This window comes from Pseudophryne corroboree, chromosome 8, assembly GCF_028390025.1.
Source record: "Pseudophryne corroboree isolate aPseCor3 chromosome 8, aPseCor3.hap2, whole genome shotgun sequence".
Taxonomy (NCBI): domain Eukaryota; kingdom Metazoa; phylum Chordata; class Amphibia; order Anura; family Myobatrachidae; genus Pseudophryne; species Pseudophryne corroboree.
The window spans coordinates 6,638,840-6,661,844 of record NC_086451.1 but is presented as its reverse complement, the minus strand read 5'-3'; the positions used below and the strand labels follow the sequence as shown (position 1 = coordinate 6,661,844).

The 23,005-nt window shown below is 48.6% G+C and overlaps 1 protein-coding gene across 1 annotated transcript in view; it reads left to right on the top strand.

Moving 5' to 3' along the window:
• CACFD1 (calcium channel flower domain containing 1) overlaps positions 1–23,005 on the top strand; it is a 52,321-nt gene that overhangs the window by 10,284 nt on the left and 19,032 nt on the right. The window contains exons 2-3 of the mRNA XM_063935801.1: positions 16,935–17,216; positions 17,711–17,729. Coding sequence (XP_063791871.1) covers positions 17,099–17,216; positions 17,711–17,729 — 137 coding nt within the window. The 5' untranslated portion in view covers positions 16,935–17,098. The remainder of the gene's footprint in view (positions 1–16,934; positions 17,217–17,710; positions 17,730–23,005) is intronic.

Here is a 23,005-nt window from a genome sequence, read left to right as displayed (position 1 = left end):
AGGAACCTGCTGATAAAAAGCAGGAGGCTATCCTGAAGTCTGTATATACACACTCAGGTTATATACTGAGACCTGCAATTGCCTCAGCATAAATAGTGCTGCTGCAGCGTGGTCTGATACCCAGTCAGATAATATTAATACTCTAAGACAGGGATAATAGTTTGCTAACATAGAGCATATTAAAGACGTCGTCTTATATATGAGGGATGCACAGAGGGATATTTGCCGACTGGCATCCAGAATTAATGCAATGTCCATTCTGCGAGGAGGGTATTAGAGACCCGGCAGTGGACATTTGATGCTGCCTATAAAAGGCACATGGAGATTCTGCCTTATAAGGGTGAGGAATTGTTTGGGGATGGTCTCTGGGACCTCGTATCCACAGCAACAGCTGGGAAGAAAATTTTTTACCTCAGGTTTCCTCACAGCCTAAAAAAGCACCGTATTTTCAGGTACAGTCCTTTCGGCTTCAGAAAAGCAAGTGGGTCAAAGGCGCTTCCTTTCTGCACAGAGACAAGGGAAGAAGGAAAAAGCTGCACCAGCAGCCAGTTCCCAGGATCAAAAATCTTCCCCCGCTTCCTCTGAGTCCACCGCATGACGTTGGGGCTCCACAGGTGGAGACAGGTGCGGTAGGGGCGCGTCTCGGGAACTTCAGGGACCAGTGGGCTTGCCCACAGGTGGATCCCTAGGTTCTGCAAATAGTATCACAGGGATACAGGCTGGAGTTCGAGGCGACTCCCCCTCGCCGTTACCTCACATCAGCCTTGCCTGCTGCCCTCGGAGAAAGGTAGTACTGGCGGCAATTCACAAGCTGTACTTCCAGCAGTTGAAATCAAGGTACCCCTCCTTCAACAAGGCCGGGGTTACTATTCCAAAATGTTGTGGTACCGAAACCAGACGGTTCGGTGAGACCCATTCTAAAATTGAAAGCTTTGAACACTTATATACGAAGGTTCAAGTTCAAAATGGAATCGCTCAGGGCGATTATTGCAAGCCTGGAGAATTTCATGGTATCACTGGACATCAAGGATGCTTACCTGCATGTCCCTATTTACCCTCTTCACCAGGAGTACCTCAAAATTGTGGTACAGGATTGTCATTACCATTCCAGACGTTGCCGTTGGTCTGTCCCCGGCACCGAGGTATTTACCAAGGTAATGGCCGAAATAATTATCCCGTACTTGGACGATCTCCTTATAAAGGCGAGGTCCAGGGAGCAGTTGTTCGGCGGAGTAGCACTATCTCGGGAAGTGCTACAACAGCACGGCTGGATTCTGAATATTCCAAAGTCGCAGCTGGTTCCTACGACGCGTCTACTGTTCCTGGGTATGGTTCTGGACACAGAACAGGATAAAAAGGGTTTCTCCCGGAGGAGAAGTCCAAGGAGTTGTCGTCTCTAGACAGAGACCTCCTAATATGTATACAGGTGTCGGTGCATCAATGCACGCGAGCCCTGGGAAGGATGGTAGCTTCTCACGAAGAAATTCCATTCGCCAGGTCCCATGCAAGGATTTTCCAGTGGGATCTGTTGGACAAGTGGTCCGGGTCGCATCTTCAGATGCATCGGCGGATAACCCTGTCTCCAAGGGCCAGGGTGTCGCTGTTGTGGTGGCTGCAGAGTGCTCATCTTCTAGGGGGCCGCAGATTCGGCATACAGGACTGGGTCCTGGTGACCACGGATGCCAGCCTTCGAGGCTGGGGGGCAGTCACACAGGGAAGAAACTTCCAAGGCTATGGAAAAGTCAGGAGACTTCCCTACACATAAATATTCTGGAACTAAGGGCCATTTACAATGCCCTAAGTCAGGCTAGACCCTGCTTCAACACCGGCCGGTGCTGATCCAGTCAGACAACATCACGGCGGTCGCTCATGTAAACCGTCAGGGCGGCACAAGAAGCAGGATGGCGATGGCAGAAGCCACAAGGATTCTCCGATGGGCGGAAAATCATGTGTTAGCACTGTCAGCAGTGTTCATTCCCGGAGTGGACAACTGAGAAGCAGACTTTCTCAGAAGATACGACCTCCACCCGGGAGAGGGGGGACTTCATCCAGAAGTTTTCCAGATGATTGTACACCGTTGGGAAAGGCCACAGGTGGACATGATGGCGTCCCGCCTCAACAAAAAGCTACAAAGATATTGCGCCAGGTCAAGGGACCCTCAGGCGATAGCTGTGGACGCTCTGGTAACACCGTGGGTGTACCAGTCGGTGTATGTGTTCCCTTCTCTGCCTCTCTTACCCAGGGTAATGAGAATAATAAGAAGGAGAGGAGTAAGAACTATACTCATTGTTCCGGGTTGGCCAAGAAGAGCTTGGTAACCAGAACTCCAAGAAATGATCTCAGAGGACCCATGGCCTCTGCCGCTCAAACAGGACCTGCTGCAGCAGGGGGCCTGTCTGTTCCAAGACGTACCGCGGCTGCGTTTGACGGCATGGCGGTTGAACGCCGGATCCTGAAGGAAAAGGGCATTCCGGAGGAAGTTATCCCTACGCTATTTAAAGCTAGGAAAGAAGTGAACGCAAACCATTATCACCGCATATGGTTGAAATATGTTGCGTGCTGTGAGGCCAGGAAGGCCCCAAAGGAGAAATTTCAGCTAGGTCGATTTCTGCACTTCCTACAGTCAGAGGTGACTATTGGCCTAAAATTGGGTTCCATGAAGGTCCAGATTTCGGCTCTATCGATTTTCTTCCAAAATAGAACTGGCTTCACTGCCTGAAGTTCGGACTTTTGTTAAGGGAGTGCTGCATAGTCAGCCCCCGTTTGTGCCTCAAGTGGCACCGTGGGATCTCAACGTGGTGTTGGATTTCCTGAAGCCGCATTGGGTTGAGCCACTTAAATCCGTGGAGCTACAATACCTCACGTGGAAAGTGGTCATGCTGTGGGCCGTGGCGTCGGCCAGGCGTGTATCAGAATTGGCGGCTTTGTCATACAAAAGCCCTTATCTGTATTTTATATGGATAAGGCGGAATTGAGGACTCGTTCTCAATTCCTTCCTAAGGTGGTATCAGTTTTTCATGTGAACCAACCTATTGTGGTGCCTGCGGCTACTTGGGACTTGGAGGATTCCAAGTTACTGGACGTAGTCAGGGCCCTGAAAAGTATATGTTTCCAGGACGGCTGGAGTCAGGAAAACTGACTCGCTATTTATCCTGTATGCACCCAACAAGCTGGGTGCTCCTGCTTCTAAGCAGACTATTGCTCGCTGGATCTGTAGCACGATTCAACTTGCACATTCTGCGGCTGGACTGCCGCACCCTAAATCTGTAAAAGCCCATTCCACGAGGAAAGTGGGCTCTTCTTGGGCGGCTGCCCGAGGGGTCTCGGCTTTACAACTTGGCCGAGCTGTTACTTGGTCGGGTTCAAACATTTTTGCAAGAGTCTACAAGTTTGATACCCTGGCTGAGGAGGACCTAGAGTTTGCTCATTCGGTGCTGCAGAGTTATCCGCACTCTCCCGCCCGTTTGGGAGCTTTGGTATAATCCCCATGGTCCTTACGGAGTCCCAGCATCCACTTAGGACGTCAGAGAAAATAAGATTTTACTCACCGGTAAATCTATTTCTCGTAGTCCGTAGTGGATGCTGGGCGTCCATCCCAAGTGCGGATTGTCTGCAATACTTGTTTATAGTTATTGCCTAACTAAAGGGTTATTGTTGAGCCATCTGTTGAGAGGCTCAGTTATATTTCATACTGTTAACTGGGTATAGTATCACGAGTTATACGGTGTGATTGGTGTGGCTGGTATGAGTCTTACCCGGGATTCAAAATCCTTCCTATTTGTGTCAGCTCTTCCGGGCACAGTATCCTAACTGAGGTCTGGAGGAGGGTCTTAGTGGGAGGAGCCAGTGCACACCAGGTAGTCCTAAAGCTTTCTTTAGTTGTGCCCAGTCTCCTGCAGAGCCGCTAATCCCCATGGTCCTTACGGAGTTCCAGCATCCACTACGGACTACGAGAAATAGATTTACCGGTGAGTAAAATCTTATTATTATATATATCTCACACTGACCTGTATACATCATCTATATATTATATATCTCACACTGACCTGTATACATTATCTATATATTGTATATCTCACACTGACCTGTATACATCATCTATATATTATATATCTCACACTGACCTGTATACATCCATCTATACATTATATATATATATATCTCACACTGACCTGTATACATCATCTATATATTATATATATCTCACACTGACCTGTATACATCATCTATATATTATATATATCTCACACTGACCTGTATACATCATCTATATATTATATATATCTCACACTGACCTGTATACATCCATCTATATATGATATATCTCACACTGACCTGTATACATCATCTATATATTATATATCTCACACTGACCTGTATACATCATCTATATATTATATATATCTCACACTGACCTGTATACATCCATCTATATATGATATATCTCACACTGACCTGTATACATCATCTATATATTATATATCTCACACTGACCTGTATACATCCATCTATATATTATATATCTCACACTGACCTGTATACATCCATCTATATATTATATATCTCTCACACTGACCTGTATGCATCATCTATATATTATATATATCTCACACTGACCTGTATACATCCATCTATATATTATATCTCACACTGACCTGTATACATCATCTTTATATTATATATCTCACACTGACCTGTATACATCATCTATATATTGTATATCTCACACTGACCTGTATACATCATCTATATATTATATATCTCACACTGACCTGTATACATCCATCTATATATGATATATCTCACACTGACCTGTATACATCATCTATATATTATATATCTCACACTGGCCTGTATACATCCATCTATATATTATATATCTCACACTGACCTGTATACATTCATCTATATATTATATATCTCACACTGACCTGTATACATCCATCCATCCATATATTATATCTCTCACACTGACCTGTATACATCATCTATATATTATATATCTCACACTGACCTGTATACATCATCTATATATTATATATATCTCACACTGACCTGTATACATCCATCTATATATCATATATCTCACACTGACCTGTATACATCCATCTATATATTATATATATCTCACACTTACCTGTATACATCATCTATATATTATATATCTCACACTGACCTGTATACATCCATCTATATATTATATATATCTCACACTGACCTGTATACATCCATCTATATATTATATATATCTCACACTGACCTGTATACATCCATCTATATATTATATATATCTCACACTGACCTGTATACATCCATCTATATATTATATATATCTCACACTGACCTGTATACATCCATCTATATATTATATATATCTCACACTGACCTGTATACATCATCTATATATTATATATCTCACACTCACCTGTATATATCCATCTATATATTATATATGTCTCACACTGACCTGTATACATCCATCTATATATTATATATCTCACACTGACCTGTATACATCATCTATATATTATATATATCTCACACTGACCTGTATACATCATCTATATATTATATATAGATGATGTATACAGGTCAGTGTGAGATATATATAATATATAGATGATGTATACAGGTCAGTGTGAGATATATAATATATAGATGGATGTATACAGGTCAGTGTGAGACATATATAATATATAGATGGATATATACAGGTGAGTGTGAGATATATAATATATAGATGATGTATACAGGTCAGTGTGAGATATATATAATATATAGATGATGTATACAGGTCAGTGTGAGATATATAATATATAGATGGATGTATACAGGTCAGTGTGAGATATATAATATATAGATGGATGTATACAGGTCAGTGTGAGACATATATAATATATAGATGGATATATACAGGTGAGTGTGAGATATATAATATATAGATGATGTATGCAGGTCAGTGTGAGATATATAATATATAGATGATGTATACAGGTCAGTGTGAGATATATAATATATAGATGGATGTATACAGGTCAGTGTGAGATATATAATATATAGATGGATGTATACAGGTCAGTGTGAGATATATAATATATAGATGGATGTATACTGGTCAGTGTGAGATATATAATATATAGATGGATGTATACAGGTCAGTGTGAGATAACGAGATTTATGGTAAGAACTTACCGTTGTTAAATCTCTTTCTGCGAGGTACACTGGGCTCCACAAGGATTCACATCGGGGTGTAGAGTAGGATCTTGATCCAAGGCACCAACAGGCTCAAAGCTTTTGACTGTTCCCAAGATGCACAGCGCCGCCTCCTCTATAACCCCGCCTCCATGCCAGTGAGCTCAGTGTGTAAGTTGGTGCTTGCAGTATGCAGGCACTTTATAGGTGGCTGCCTTAAGCAGCGTTTTTCAAAGTAATTTTAAAGAGAACAGAAATCTGTATGAAGACTTCAAGGGCAGCTGCTGGTAATGTCTCAGAGACTTTCCAGCGTGCAGCTCCATCACCCCCAGCGGCGCTGTATACTCCCGGGCCGGGGTTGCCGGGTCACTGTAGTGGAGACGAAGGCTTCTTCCTAACTGTGAGTCACACACACGCCACCGTCTCCGGGATCGCAGGGCTGCAGACAAGGGGGAGGTAAGGGGCTCCTGTGCTGCACTTTACCGCGATCAAGCGCGGCCGTAGGAGGCGGGCTGCGCGCGCGCGCTGGCGTGGGCACTGATTACTGGCCAGCTTGCTCCACTAGCCAGCAGGGTATTATTTTGGGCACAGGTCAGGGGGATTTAGTACAATTCCCCCGTTTTATGTTCTGCCCGCACACCCGGTGGGGATGCCAGCAGGGGGAGCAGGCCGGACCTGAGGTCCCTCCCCCCAGCCCCAGGGCGCCATTTCTACAATGTTCCCGCCCTGGAGCTGCCTCCTTCTCCCTCATTCCCGGTCAGCGGCCATTACAGATAGAGCCTTGCTGTTCCTGGGATTGTTGGGGCAAATCCTCCTCTGTGGAACCGCCTGACTGCCAGTGCTGTGCTTCTTACAGGACACTTGAGTATTCTCACTGTCACTGGGACTGTGTTAGTTAAGAAAGAGTGCATACTGTCAGGGTTGTGTGGTACAAACACCGTGTGATATACATCCAGTATCTACTGTGCTTTGTTATATCTATTGTTATCACTTATAGCCATACTGAGTATTACTTTGTATTTCTAGTCCAGTGCAGTTTATGCTACATAATATCTGCATGGTATATTTGTGACTATATACGTGTGTGTGTGCATGTAGCTGCTGCGTGGCTGCCATATCGGGTATTTCACTCAGTCGGCTATTCCTATATTGCTATACCTGAGGGGGCCAAGTGTTCAGGTTTTTTTATTTTCAATATAGGATTATATCACAAGATATACTGTCGGGGGATTTTTGCTTGTGATTTATAGTCACCATATATTCTATATCTATTGAACCTCCGGTCTGTGCCGTCTGAGAGTTCTTGCTAGATATAGTGCTGCTACACTTTGTACCAGGTTGCCCATTATTGTGCACATAGTATGTCTGCTACACGTGGCAACAACGATGGGGCCTCTCCCACACTGCGTGGTAGTGAGGCCGCTGACGCAACGGAGGATAATTTAGCAGCTGACAGTTCAAGTTCAGGGGGTTCATTACCCCCCAGTGGGTCAGTAGTTCTTGGGGCATCACAGGATCCATCTTGGGCTACATTCTCCACATTGCTAAGCACGCTTGTGACAAACTTGACGCCCCCTGTGGGACCACCTGTGCCACTGCAGCAGTTTATGGTCCCTGCTGTGAACCTGCCATGGGCGGATCAGCTTTCCACTCAGCTGCAGCATTTGAACCGATCTGTGGCTAAATCTAAGTCTCACTCTCGCCCGCCTAAGACTAAGTCGTCTTCTAAACGGGCCATTACCTCCTCCCAATCCACGGCTTTAACCGACACGTCCTCGGAGGAGGATGGGGCATATACTGACCCCACTGACACTGATGTTTAAGATGGGGAAGAGAAGTCATCCGTGGATGTCCTGGATTTGATTGAGGCGATTCGGCTCATTCTTCAAGTGTCTGATGATTCTGAGCCTGAAACGGTCTCCTAGAAACCGGATAGGTTTAAGCGTAAGATGGTGGTGAAACAGGTTTTACCCTTCTCTAAACACCTGGTTGACATACGTCAGGAATCCTGGGAAAATCCGGGGACAAAGTTTACACCGAATAAGAGACTGTTGGCTCGCTATCCTCTCTCTGCGGAGGTGTGTAAGAATTGGGAAACCCCACCGCCTGTAGATTCTCATGTGGCGCGTATGGTTGTTTCCTCTGCTCTGCCAGTAACTACCGTCACCTCTCTGAAGGAACCGACGGATAGACGTGTGGAGGGCTGTTTAAAAGCGATTTATACCATAACGGGGGCTGTGCATAGGCCAACCATTGCAGCGACTTTGGCTGCTGAAGCTGTTGAGGCGTGGGCTCAGGAACTCGAGGCGGAACTGTCTGCCGACGCGTCTGAGCATGCTCGACAATGTCTCTCGTATATTGCCACGGCTTCTCTGTACCTTAAGGAGGCGGCCTCCGATGCCGGGGTGCTCGCGGCCAAGGCTGCTACTGCGTCCGTCTTGGCCAGACGTATCCTTTGGTTGAGATCCTGGTCTGTGGATTTGGATTCCAAGAAAACCCTGGAGGTGTTTCCTTTTTAAAGGAGACATTCTCTTTGGAGAAGACCTAAATAAGATTGTGGCTGATCTGGCTGCTGCTAAAACAGCTTGCCTACCTAGTACGGCTCCTTCCACACAGAAGGCTAAAAGTACTTTCCCTCGGCCCTTTCGTCCTCCAGGTAAAGCAAAAGGTCAGGCGTACCCAAAGCAAGCTCTTGCTTCCAGACCAAACAAGCCCAGACCAAAGCGTGCCTGGGCTGCCCGTCAGCCAGCTTCCAAAACTGACAAGCCTGCCGCATGACGGGGCGGGCCTCCCTCTGAGGGATCCCAAGGTGGGGGGGCCGACTTCTAGGTTTTGCCCAGGAATGGTTGAAGACCACTTCAGATGCCTGGGCGAGGGAAGTCGTCGCTCGAGGTTACGCCATACCTTTCAAGAATCGTCCCCCGCAGCGGTTTTGCCTGACAGATGTACCTCTGGATCCAGCAAAAGCAAACACGTTGCACTCAGTGGTACATTCCCTCCTGGCCACAGGAGTGGTGGTACAGGTGCCTCTGGCTCAGAGAGGCAAGGGGTACTATTCAACGCTGTTTCTAGTCCCGAAACCGAACGGGTCCTCGCGGCCCATTCTTAATCTGAAGTCCTTGAACAAGCATGTGCGGGTCTCCAAGTTTCGTATGGAAACTCTGTGCTCTTTTGTTCTGTCCATGGAGCATGGGGACTATATGGTCTCCCTGGACATATAGGATGCCTACCTGCATATTCCTATTGCTGTTTCTCATCAACAGTACCTGCGGATTGCGGTGGTACCATTACCAATTTCGGGTGTTACCCTTTGGTTTGACAACGGCTCCCCGAGTTTTCACCAAAGTAATGGCGGTCATGATGGCTACACTCCGCCGTCAAGGGTTCGGGATCCTACCGTTCTTGGACGATTTGTTGATCCTGGCAAATTCCCTAGAACTTCTCCTGTGTCATCTCAATCTGACGGTCCAGTGCATGACAGCCCACGGGTGGCTGATCAACTGGAAGAAATCCTCCCTGGTTCCTGCTCGGAGCATGGTACACATGGGAGCGTTATTGGACACTCACAACCAACGGTTGTTCCTTTCTCAGGAGAAAGTCCTGAAGCTTCAGGACAGGATTCGATGCTTCCTACCTCGTCCGCGAGTGTCGATACATTCGGCAATGCAAGTGCTAGGTCTCATGGTGTCGGCTTTCGACATGGTGGAGTATGGTCAGTTCCACTCTCGCCCTCTGCAGAAGTTAATTCTGACCAAGTGGGACGGCCTTCCTCACCGGATAAGATCTCACATGATCTCATTATCTCCGGAGGTCCGCCTGTCACTGAGCTGGTGGCTGCAGGACCATCAGTTGAGCAGGGGCAGTCCGTTCTGGATATCCGACTGGGTCCTCCTGACAACGGATGCCAGTCTGAGGGGTTGGGGCGCGGTGTTGGAACAACACTCTGTTCAGGGTCGGTGGACCAAGGAGGAGTCTCTGCTCCCGATAAATATTCTGGAACTGCGGGCAGTGTTCAATGCGTTGACACTGGCCCAGCATCTCATACAGAACAGATCTGTTCAGGTGCAATCGGACAACGCCACCACGGTGGCGTACATAAATCATCAGGGCGGCACTTGAAGCCGCATGGCAATGAGGGGAGTATCAAGGATTCTTCAGTGGGCAGAACGCCATCTGCCGGCCATATCAGCAGTGTTCATTCCGGGCGTTCTGAACTGGGAGGCGGACTATCTCAGTCGTCAGGACGTGCACACCGGAGAATGGAGCCTACATCCAGAGGTGTTTCAACTTCTCGAGGACAAGTGGGGCCTCCCAGATGTGGACCTGATGGCGTCTCGACACAATCACAAGGTTCCGGTCTTCGGAGCAAGGACAAGGGGATCCTCAAGCAGCGTTCGTGGATGCTCTGTCACTCCCATGGAACTTTCGGCTGCCGTATGTGTTCCCTCCGGTGTCACTCCTGCCCAGAGTAATACGGAAGTTCAAGCAAGAAGGAGGAAACCTACTTCTGCTAGCTCCAGCGTGGCCCAGACGGCACTGGTTCTCCGATCTACAGGGCCTCTCGCTAGAATTGTCCACTTCTACTTCCACAACGACCAGACCTCCTCGTTCAGGGCCCTTGTGTTTACCAGGACTTGGCCATCTGGCTTTGACGTCATGGCTCTTGAGGCTTCCGTCTGAGGGCCAAGGGTTTTTCTGAGGCGGTTGTTCAAACTATGTTGAAGTCCCGTAAGCTGGCTTCTGCTCAGATTTACCATAGGGTCTGGAATTCTTACTTTATTTGGTGTGCATCTCACAATCATGACGTTTTCAAGTTTAGTACGGGCCAAACTGTTGGCCTTCCTACAACAGGGCCTGTACTTAGGCCTGTGTCTGGCCTCCCTCAAGGTTCACATTTATGCCTTGTCGGTTTGGTTTCAGAGAAAGATTGCCACCCTACCTGATGTCCATACATTCACTCAGGGTGTGTTGAGGATTCAGCCTCCTTATGTGCCGCCTGTGGCCCCTTGGGACTTGTCGGTGGTTTTGGAGGCCTTGCAAGTGTCTCTGTTTGAGCCTTTTGCCTCTGTGGCCTTAAATGGCTTTCCCTTAAGGTCGTATTCTTGCTGGCTATTGCTTCAGCTAGAAGGGTCTCGGACTTGGGTGCCTTATCCTGTAAGTTTCCCTATTTGATTTTTCACCGTGACCGGGCGGTTCTTAGAACGTGGCCAGGTTATTCGCATAAGGTGGTGTCTTCTTTCCACCTTAACCAGGAGATTGTGGTTCCGGCCTTTCATTCTCCCGAGTTGTCTCCCAAAGAAAGGTCTTTGGATGTGGTACGGGCTCTCCGTGTCTATGTGAAGAGAACTTCCTCCGTAAGGAAATCTGATTCTCTTTTTGTGTTGTTTGGATTTCACAAACGTGGCTGGCCTGCTACCAAGCAGACTCTGGCCAGATGGATTAGAATGATGATTGCACATGCTTATGTGAGGGCTGGTCGTCCGGTTTCCTGCTACCATCAAAGCCCATTCTACTCGGTCTGTCGGACCTTCTTGGGCGGCCCCGCCGTGGTGCGACCCTTGAACAATTGTGCAAGGCGGCTACGTGGTCCTCTGTGAACACGTTTATAAGGTTCTATACCTTCGATACTGCCGCTTCCCAGGATGCTTCCTTTAGACGCCGGGTTCTTGTGCCCGCTACAGTGCGTCCCCTCCCATAAGGAACTGCTTTAGGACATCCCCAATGTCATTCCCTGCGGAGCCCAGTGTACCCCGCAGCAGAAAACGAGATTTACGGTAAGAACTTACCGTTGTTAAATCTCTTTCTGCGAGGTACACTGGGCTCCACAAGGTGCCCACCCTGACGCACTTAGCTTCTTTGGTTGGTATTGGCATAGCCGCTGACACCCTCTCCTGCGGTGAGTGTGTGGTGTAATTGGCTACGATCGGTTGTCGTCTCTGGTACCTGCTACTGCATTGGGCTGGTTAACGAAACTGAGCTCACTGGCATGGAGGCGGGGTTATAGAGGAGGCGGCGCTGAGCATCTTGGGAACAGTCAAAAGCTTTGAGCCTGTTGGTGCCTCGGATCAAGATCCTACTCTACACCCCGATGTGAATCCTTGTGAAGCCCAGTGTACCTCGCAGAAAGAGATTTAACAACGGTAAGTTCTTACCATAAATCTCGTTATCTCACACTGACCTGTATACATCCATCTATATATTATATATCTCACACTGACCTGTATACATCCATCTATATATTATATATCTATCTCACACTGACTTGTATACATCCATCTATATATTATATATCTATATCACACTGACCTGTATACATCATCTATATATTATATATCTCACACTGACCTGTATACATCCATCTATATATTATATATCTCACACTGACCTGTATACATCCGTCTATATATTATATATCTCACACTGACCTGTATACATCATATATATATATATATATATATATATATTATATTATATATATATATATATATATATATATATATTGTATATATCTCACACTGACCTGTATACATCCATCTGTATAGTATATATCTCAAACTGACCTGTATACATCCATCTATATATTATATACACTGCTCAAAAAAATAATGGGAACACTAAAATAACACATCCTAGATCTGAATGAATGAAATATTCTTATTAAATACTTTGTTCTTTACATAGTTGAATGTGCTGACAACAAAATCACACAAAAATTATCAATGGAAATCAAATGTATTAACCCATGGAGGTCTGGATTTGGAGTCACACTCAAAATTAAAGTGAAAACACACTACAGGCTGATCCAACTTTGATGTAATGTCCTTAAAACAAGTCAAAATGAGGCTCGGCTAGTGTTTGTGGCCTCCACGTGCCTGTATGACCTCCCTACAACCCACACAAGTGGCTCAGGTAGTGCAGCTCATCCAGGATGGCACATCAATGCGAGCTGTGGCAAGAAGGTTTGCTGTGTCTGTCAGCGTAGTGTCCAGAGCATGGAGGCGCTACCAGGAGACAGGCCAGTACATCAGGAGACGTGGAGGAGGCCGTAGGAGGGCAACAACCCAGCAGCAGGACCGCTACCTCCACCTTTTGTGTAAGGAGGAACAGGAGGAGCACTGCCAGAGCCCTGCAAAATGACCTCCAGCAAGCCACAAATGTGCATGTGTCTACTCAAACGATCAGAAGCAGACTCCATGAGGGTGTATGAGGGCCCGACGTCCACAGGTGGGGGTTGTGCTTACAGCCCAACACCATGCAGGACGTTTGGCATTTGCCAGAGAACACCAAGATTGGCAAATTCGCCACTGGCGCCCTGTGCTCTTCACAGATGAAAGCAGGTTCTCACTGAGCACATGTGACAGACGTGACAGAGTCTGGAGACGCCAAGGAGAATGTTCTGCTGCCTGCAACATCCTCCAGCATGACCGGTTTGGCAGTGGGTCAGTAATGGTGTGGGGTGGCATTTCTTTGGGGGGGCCGCACAGCCCTCCATGTGCTCGCCAGAGGTAGCCTGACTGCCATTAGGTACCGAGATGAGATCCTCAGACCCCTTGTGAGACCATATGCTGGTGCGGTTGGCCCTGGGTTCCTCCTAATGCAAGACAATGCTAGACCTCATGTGGCTGGAGTGTGTCAGCAGCTCCTGCAAGACGAAGGCATTGATGCTATGGACTGGCCCGCCTGTTCCCCGGACCTGAATCCAATTGAGCACATTGGGGACATCATGTCTCGCTCCATCCACCAACGCCACGTTGCACCACAGACTGTCCAGAGTTGTTGGAGGCTTTAGTCCAGATCTGGGAGGAGATCCCTCAAGAGAGCATCCGCCACCTCATCAGGAGCATGCCCAGGCGTTGTAGGGAGGTCATACAGGCACGTGGAGGCCACACACACTGCTGAGCTCATTTTGACTTGTTTTAAGGACATTACATCAAAGTTGGATCAGCCTGTAGTGTGTTTTTTCCACTTTAATTTTGAGTGTGACTCCAATCCAGACCTCCATGGGTTAATAAATTACATTTCCATTGATAATGTTTGTGTGATTTTGTTGTCAGCACATTCAACTATGTAAAGAACAAAGTATTTAATAAGAATATTTCATTCATTCAGATCTAGATGTGTTATTCTAGTGTTCCCTTTATTTTTTTGAGCAGTTTATATCTCACACTGTCCTGTATACATCCATCTGTATGTTATAAATATCTCACACTGACCTGTATACATCCATCTATGTATTATATATCTATGTGTGTGTCTCACACTGAGGGGCTGTAGCCGCGTCACTGACGTGTGTATACATCTGTATATTATATACAGTATCTTGTGTGTGTCTCACACTGAGGGGCTGTAGGCGTCTGTCTGTCTGTTCGTGCTAATCTTGAGAACCAGTGATTTTGATGTGGTTATCACAATTATACACTATAGCGCTTTTGTCGAGGAAAGTTTAGGTGTATGAAACATTAATCTGTTACAAAAGGGAGCCGAGCAGTGACTATTTTAGTGAAGCAAGTCAAAGAAAAAACAGCCATCCGAGCACTAGATATCGTAATGATGGACGTTATTTTTATACCATGTAGAGATTGATACGTACTATCTGGTTTCTCCAGAAAAAAGAACGTGAGCCTTGTTTACTGATACAAAATATCAGTTTTTCCTTTCTTTTTTTTTCTTCTGTTCTGATTTCATTTAGTTGAAAAGCGAATATTTTTCCTCAGCGTTACATTAATTTTTTTTAGGTTTTACATAAGTTTTTCTTCATCCTTTAAGTTTCAGCTAAGTCAATAAGATCAGAAGACAAAAGGTAAACGCCAAACCGGCAGCGGACCTGGGAAGGGATGATCGGAGGTGTATGGCTGGCCGTGTGAGACTAGGGGGTATATTCAATAAAAAAAGTCGGATCCATTCCGACATGCAGTTGTCGGAATGGATCCGACAACCCCTATTCAATGGACAGCCGCTGAAAGCAGTGGCCAGGAGTGCAGATGGCGGTGGGCGTGAGCGGGACGGCGGCGGGGGTAAGCGGGGGGAGCAGAGATCGGTGGCCGGTGGGGGGGAGCTGGCTGCGGGGGGGACATGTCTGCGGCGGTGGGGGAAGGGGGGTGCTGCAGGGAGAAAGGTCTCCCCGCAGCCCCTCCCCCCGCGGCCCGTAGCACCGCTTGTCTCCTCACCTCAATCCAACTTGTTTTGAAGTCGGATTGAGTTTGTCGGAAAGGGGGGCCAAAACCTGTCGGATTTGGCCCATTTCCGACAGAAGCACGTGGATCGGTGGCTATTCCACCGTTCCACGTGTTTTCCGACAAGTCGGGAATTCCTGACTTGTCGGAAAAAAAACAGCCCCTATTGAATAGGTCGGAACACCTTCCGAACTATTTCTGTCGGAAGCTGTCGTCTTTCCGACAAGTACGGCAGCTTCCGACAGTTACCGAATACAGCCCTATATGCAGCGCTCGCCCATAGTGTATGCGTCTGTTGTTGCATCAGCCCGCCTCTGTTTGAGGAGCTCTTTCTTTTGAAATGTACATATTGTATTACCATTGTGCCGAGACGGAAAGTGAATATAGGTCTTAGCGTTTCCACTGGAATACGGCAAGGCTCCGAGGATTGTGGGAACAGCATCGCTGCACGCGGCAATGGAGCGTGGCCGGCCGGGGGGGTGGGGGGGTGGTGTGGCTTTGTCAGCGTCACTATTGGGAGGGCGTGCCCAGCCGTCACATCTTTATCACAGCAGTGTGATCGGGTCAGTGCTGCGCATGCCAGAAGGCCGTCGTTGCCTAGCCATCGCCTCTGCCTGATTGACAGGCAGAGGTGGTTGCTGGGGCGGAAGGGGGCTGGACGCTGCCGTTTAGGGGCGGGCCGCGGCGGCTGTGTGACGTCACACGCAGCCGCTGCGACCCGGGCAGCGAGGAGGGCCAGGAGTTACTCCTCAAATGCAAAAGCATCGCTGCTGTGCTGCTGTGCCACTGTGCTGCTGTGCCACTGTGCTGCTGTGCGATGCTTTTGCATTTCTGCGGGGGGGGGGGGGGGGGGGAGTGTATTTTAGCTTAGCAGAAGTGCGAACGAAAGGATCGCAGAGCGGCTACAAAATAATTTTGTGCAGTTTCCGAGCAGCTTCAGACCTACTCAGCGCTTGCGATCACTTCAGACTATTCGGTTCCGGATTTGACGTCGCAAACACGCCCTGCGTTCGCCCAGCCACGCCTGCGTTTTTCCTGGCACGCCTGCATTTTTCCCGAACACTCCCTGAAAACGGCCAGTTGACACCCAGAAACCCCCACTTCCTGTCAATCACTCTGCGGCCAGCAGTGCGACTGAAAAGCTTCGCTAGACCCTGTGTAAAACTACATCGTTCGTTGTAATAGTACGACACGACGTGCGCATTGCGCCGCATTACGCATGTGCAGAAGTGCCTTTTTTTTGCTTCATCGCTGCGCAGCCGAACAAATGCAGCTAGCGATCAACTCGGAATGACCCCCGTAGTCCGTACTATTCAGTACATCATTATTTGGGACTATATTAGTGGCACTTTGCTATAGGATACCTTCTGTTTTATTGATGATGGTTCTTTTTATTTAGTTATAGAAGGATTGATGCCGCTATAGTCCCCCTAACTAAGATACATAGGGACATGATGGGGAGTAAATCTGTTAAGTTCTATAGGTAGAGTGCAGGCTTTTGGTCTAGCAATTAGTAAAGGAAGATCAGACTTACGAGACATTAATACCTGGACTTTGCTTTATCTGCAGGACACAGAGTTGCTGATTGCAGGATGCAAACCTCGGACTAGGACGGAGGGGACACTGATCAGAGTGAACAGCCGTCGTTCATTTATACGGACAGACAGCGAGGAGTCCGTCGCGTAACCCGTATCTCGTTCAGCGATCTGGGCCAGAGACTGGGAGACTCCAAGATGAGCGCAGTAGAACAAGACGCTCCAACGCAGGGGAATGCGGCGGCCTCTCGGGATGACGGCATGACCTGGTGGTACCGTTGGCTGTGTCGGTTAGCTGGGATACTTGGCGGCATATGTAAGTATGGATATTAATGCACATTTATTTACAGTTTATTCTAAATGGCTGTGATCAGTTCTATTAGGCATCAAAACCGACGCAGACGCAACATCAAACCTATTCCATGAATACAGTTGCTGAAACGTACCCAATAACAACGCATGAATCTGTCCGCGTGTTATCTTGTGGCGGCCGCCCTCTTCCTGGAGCTGGCACACCTGGCTGGTTGCTTTTTCTTTACTTTCTCTGAAGCTTTATTTAGCGCCACGCGTGTAAGCCATAATACGGACTCTTACCTGCAAGCCACAGAATGGTGCAGTCCAGTGTTAGTAAATAATCACCGCTGAGGTTCCCGTGGGACGGAGTGTAACCCTCCGCGGTTATACTCAGCGGATTACGTCGCACATGTTCTATAAATTGTTCTAACAGCAATAAGGTTGCTTTTAGACAGTCTGTAAAAGAGAAACTCCACACTCTACAGATATACCCCATGTTGCATATGTTTTTTCTAGGTACACTTTATGCTAGAGCGTATATAGGGGGTAATTCTGAGTTGAACTTGCGGTGTTTGACAGTTTTTATTTAATTATTAATATTCATATAATAGTAACTCTAATTTAATAGTGAATAATAGTGTTTTACATCGTAGATATGCCTATCTTGTGTGTGGCTGACGTAAACCGGCGAGTTGTTTGTTCGTTATTTTTTTCTCGCAACGGAGCGATTAGTCGCTAATGCGCATGCGCAATGTCAGCAGTGCGACTGCGCCAAGTAAATTTGCTATTAAGTTAGGTATTTTACTAACGGCATTACGAGGGGTTTTTTCTTCGTTCTGGTGATCGTAATGTGATTGACAGGAAGTGGGTGTTTCTGGGCGGAACTGGCCGTTTTATGGGTGTGTGCGAAAAAAACGCTACCGTTTCTGGGAAAAACGCGGGAGTGGCTGGAGAAACGGAGGAGTGTCTGGCCGAACACTGGGTGTGTTTGTGACGTCAAACCAGGAACGAAACTGACTGAACTGATCGCAGTTGCCGAGTAAGTCTGGAGCTACTCGGAAACTGCTAAGAAGTGTCTATTCGCAATTTTGCTAATCTTTCCTTCGCAATTTTGATAAGCTAAGATTCACTCCAGTAGGCGGCGGCTTAGCGTGTGCAAAGCTGCTAAAAGCAGCTTGCGAGCGAACAACTCTGAATGAGGGCCATGATGCGGTTGCTATCTGCATATGTCAGATTGCTAGTAATAGATACTGCGCCTGCGACCTTGGAAGTAAACGCGCTCAGATTCAGCGACTGCCTGATTATTGCTAATGTAACATAGGCACATTTGTGTAATAGATTATTCTAGTGTCAGCGGTGTCTCTTCTCCATAAAGAATACGGCTGTATACTCTGCTATGCTGGAATAGGAAGTCTGCTGCTCGACAAAAGTTGTGGAACGGTAACAATCAATATGTAGGATGGCTGCCGGGCAATGCTGGTACTTGTAGTAGTTCTCCAACTAGACATATAACCAGAAACCTAACTGTAACTTCCCCCACTGCCTGACCTAACACTCCCCCGCCCCCTAACTCCCCCGCAGGCTGAATATAACTTCCCCCTAGTGCCTGATCCTAAACAATTCCACCCCCCCCTGCACCCGAAGCCTAGCTATAACTACTATAACTTTCCCCCTAGTGCCTGATCCTAACCCCCCCCCAGCACCCGAAGCCTAGCTATAACTACTATAACTCATACTTGCCTACCCTCCCGGAATGGACGGGAGGCTCCCGAAAATCGGGTGACCTCCCGGCCCCCCGGAAAGGAGGGCAAGCCTCCCGCTTTCCCCCCTCGGCCCGCCCGCAGCAGTGAACAAGTAGGCGGCCTGAGGGGGTACGATGACGCGATTCGCGCTGAATCGCGTCATCGTAGCTCCGCCCCCGCTATGCAGCGCCTCGTTTCTCGGCACAGCGGGGGGGTGGAGTCACGATGACCGCGACCCTGATGCAACGCCCCCGGACCGCCCATCCTGCTGCCGGCCACTCCCCGAACCACCCGTCCTGCTGCCGGCCACGCCCCCATTCACCTACAAACGCTGCCGTCCTCCCGGAGGAGGGAGGCAGCAAAGTAGGTAAGCCTGCTATAACTTCCCCCTAGTGCCTGATCCTAACCCCCCCCCCCCCCTGCACCCGAAGCCTAGCTATAACTACTATAACTTCCCCCTAGTGCCTGATCCTAACCCCCCCCCTGCACCCGAAGCCTAGCTATAACTTACTATAACTTCCCCCCTAGTGCCTGATCCTAACCCCCCCTGCACCCGAAGCCTAGCTATAACTACTATAACTTCCCCCTAGTGCCTGATCCTAACCCCCCTGCACCCGAAGCCTAGCTATAACTACTATAACCTCCCCTAGTGCCTGATCCTAACCCCCCGCACCCTAGCTATAACTACTATAACCTCCCCCTAGTGCCTGATCCTAACCCCCCCTGCACCTGAAGCTAGCTATATCTACTATAACTTCCCCTAGTGCTTGATCCTAACCCCCCCCTGCATCCGAAGCCTAGCTATAACTACTATAACTTCCCCCTAGTGCCTGATCCTAACCCCCCCCTGCACCCGAAGCCTAGCTCTAACTACTATAACTTCCCCCTAGTGCCTGATCCTAACCCCCCCCCCTGCACCCGAAGCCTAGCTATATCTACTATAACTTCCCCTAGTGCCTGATCCTAACCCCCCCCCCTGCACCCGAAGCTAGCTATATCTACTATAACTTCCCCCTAGTGCCTGATCCTACCCCCCTGCACCCGAAGCCTAGCTATAACTACTATAACCTCCCCCTAGTGCCTGATCCTAACCCCCCCGCACCCTAGCTATAACTACTATAACTCCCCCTAGTGCCTGATCCTAACCCCCCTGCACCTGAAGCCTAGCTATATCTACTATAACTTCCCCCTAGTGCTTGATCCTAACCCCCCCCCTGCATCCGAAGCCTAGCTATAACTACTATAACTTCCCCCTAGTGCCTGATCCTAACCCCCCCCTGCACCCGAAGCCTAGCTCTAACTACTATAACTTCCCCCTAGTGCCTGATCCCTAACCCCCCCCCTGCACCCGAAGCCTAGCTATATCTACTATACTTCCCCCTAGTGCCTGATCTAACCCCCCCCTGCACCCGAAGCCTAGCTATATCTACTATAACTTCCCCTAGTGCCTGATCCTAACCCCCCCTGCACCCGAAGCCTAGCTCTAACTACTATAACTTCCCTCTAGTGCCTGATCCTAACCTCCCCCGCACCGAATCTAGCTATAACTACTATAACCTCCCCCTAGTGCCTGATCCTAACCCCCCCCTGCACCCGAATCCTAGCTATAACTACTATAACTTCCCCCCTAGTGCCTGATCCTAACCCCCCCCTGCATTCCGAAGCCTAGCTATAACTACTATAACTTCCCCCTAGTGCCTGATCCTAACCCCCCCTGCATCCGAAGCCTAGCTATAACTACTATAACTTCCCCCTGTGCCTGATCCTAACCCCCCCCTGCATCCGAAGCCTAGCTATAACTACTATAACTTCCCCCTAGTGCCTGATCCTAACCCCCCCCCCCTGCACCGAAGCCTAGCTATAACTGCTATAACTTCCCCTAGTGCCTGATCCTAACCCCCCCCCCTGCACCCGAAGCCTAGCTATAACTACTATAACTTCCCCTAGTGCCTGATCCTAACCCCCCCTGCATCCGAAGCCTAACTCTAACTACTATAACTTCCCCCTAGTGCCTGATCCTAACCCCCCCCTGCACCCGAAGCCTAGCTATAACTACTATAACTTCCCCCTAGTGCCTGATCCTAACCTCCCCCTGCACCCGAAGCCTAGCTATAACTACTATAACTTCCCCCTGGTGCCTGATCCTAACACCCCCCTGCACCCGAAGCCTAGCTATAACTACTGTAACTTCCCCCTAGTGGCCTGATCCTAACCCCCCCCCCCCCTGCACCCGAAGCCTAGCTATAACTACTATAACTTCCCCCTAGTGCCTGATCCTAACCCCCCCTGCATCCGAAGCCTAGCTATAACTACTATAACCTCCCCTAGTGCCTGATCTAACCCCCCCCCTGCACCCGAAGCCTAGCTCTAACTACTATAACCTCCCCCTAGTGCCTGAACCTAACCCCCCCAGCACCCGAATCCTAGCTATAACTACTATAACTTCCCCTAGTGCCTGATCCTAACCCCCCCCCTGCACTCGAAGCCTAGCTATAACTACTATAACCTCCCCTAGTGCCTGATCCTAACCCCCCCCTGCATCCGAATCCTAGCTATAACTACTATAACTTCCCCCTAGTGCCTGATCCTAACACCCCCCTGCATCCGAAGCCTAGCTATAACTACTATAACTTCCCCTAGTGCCTGATCCTAACCCCCCCCCTGCACCCGAAGCCTAGCTCTAACTACTATAACTTCCCCTAGTGCCTGATCCTAACACCCCCCCTGCACCCGAAGCCTAGCTATAACTACTATAACCTCCCCCTGGTGCCTGATCTAACCCCCCCCCTGCACCGAAGCCTAGCTATAACTACTGTAACTTCCCCTAGTGCCTGATCCTAACCCCCCTGCACCGAAGCCTAGCTATAACTACTATAACTTCCCCTAGTGCCTGATCCTAACCCCCCCCTGCACCGAAGCCTAGCTATAACTACTATAACTTCCCCTAGTGCCTGATCCTAACACCCCCTGCATCGAAGCCTAGCTATATCTACTATAACTTCCCCCTAGTGCCTGATCCTAACCCCCCCTGCATCCGAAGCCTAGCTATAACTACTATAACTCCCCCTAGTGCCTGATCCTAACCCCCCCCTGCACCCGAAGCCTAGCTATAACTACTATAACTTCCCCCTAGTGCCTGATCTAACCCCCCCCCCCTGCACCGAAGCCTAGCTATAACTACTATAACTTCCCCCTAGTGCCTGATCCTAACCCCCCCCCCTGCACCCGAAGCCTAGCTCTAACTACTATAACTTCCCCCTAGTGCCTGATCCTAACCCCCCCCCTGCACCCGAAGCCTAGCTATATCTACTATAACTTCCCCCTAGTGCCTGATCCTAACCCCCCCCCTGCACCCGAAGCCTAGCTATAACTACTATAACCTCCCCCCTAGTGCCTGATCCTAACCCCCCCCTGCATCGAAGCCTAGCTATAACTTACTATAACCTCCCCCTAGTGCCTGATCCTAACCCCCCCCTGCACCCGAAGCCTAGCTATAACTACTATAACTTCCCCCTAGTGCCTGATCCTAACCCCCCCCCCTGCACCCGAAGCCTAGCTATAACTACTATAACTTCCCCCTAGTGCCTGATCCTAACCCCCCCCCTGCACCCGAAGCCTAGCTCTAACTACTATAACTTCCCCCTAGTGCCTGATCCTAACCCCCCCTGCACCCGAAGCCTAGCTATATCTACTATAACTTCCCCCTAGTGCCTGATCCTAACCCCCCCCCTGCACCCGAAGCCTAGCTATAACTACTATAACCTCCCCCCTAGTGCCTGATCCTAACCCCCCCCCCTGCACCCGAAGCCTAGCTATAGACTACTATAACTTCCCCTAGTGCCTGATCCTAACCCCCCCCCTGCACCCGAAGCCTAGCTATAACTACTATAACTTCCCCCTAGTACCTGATCCTAACCACCCCCCTGCACCCGAAGCCTAGCTATAACTACTATAACTTCCCCTAGTGCCTGATCCTAACCCCCCCCCCCCTGCACCCGAATCTTAGCTATAACTACTATAACTTCCCCCTAGTGCCTGATCCTAACCACCCCCTGCACCCGAAGCCTAG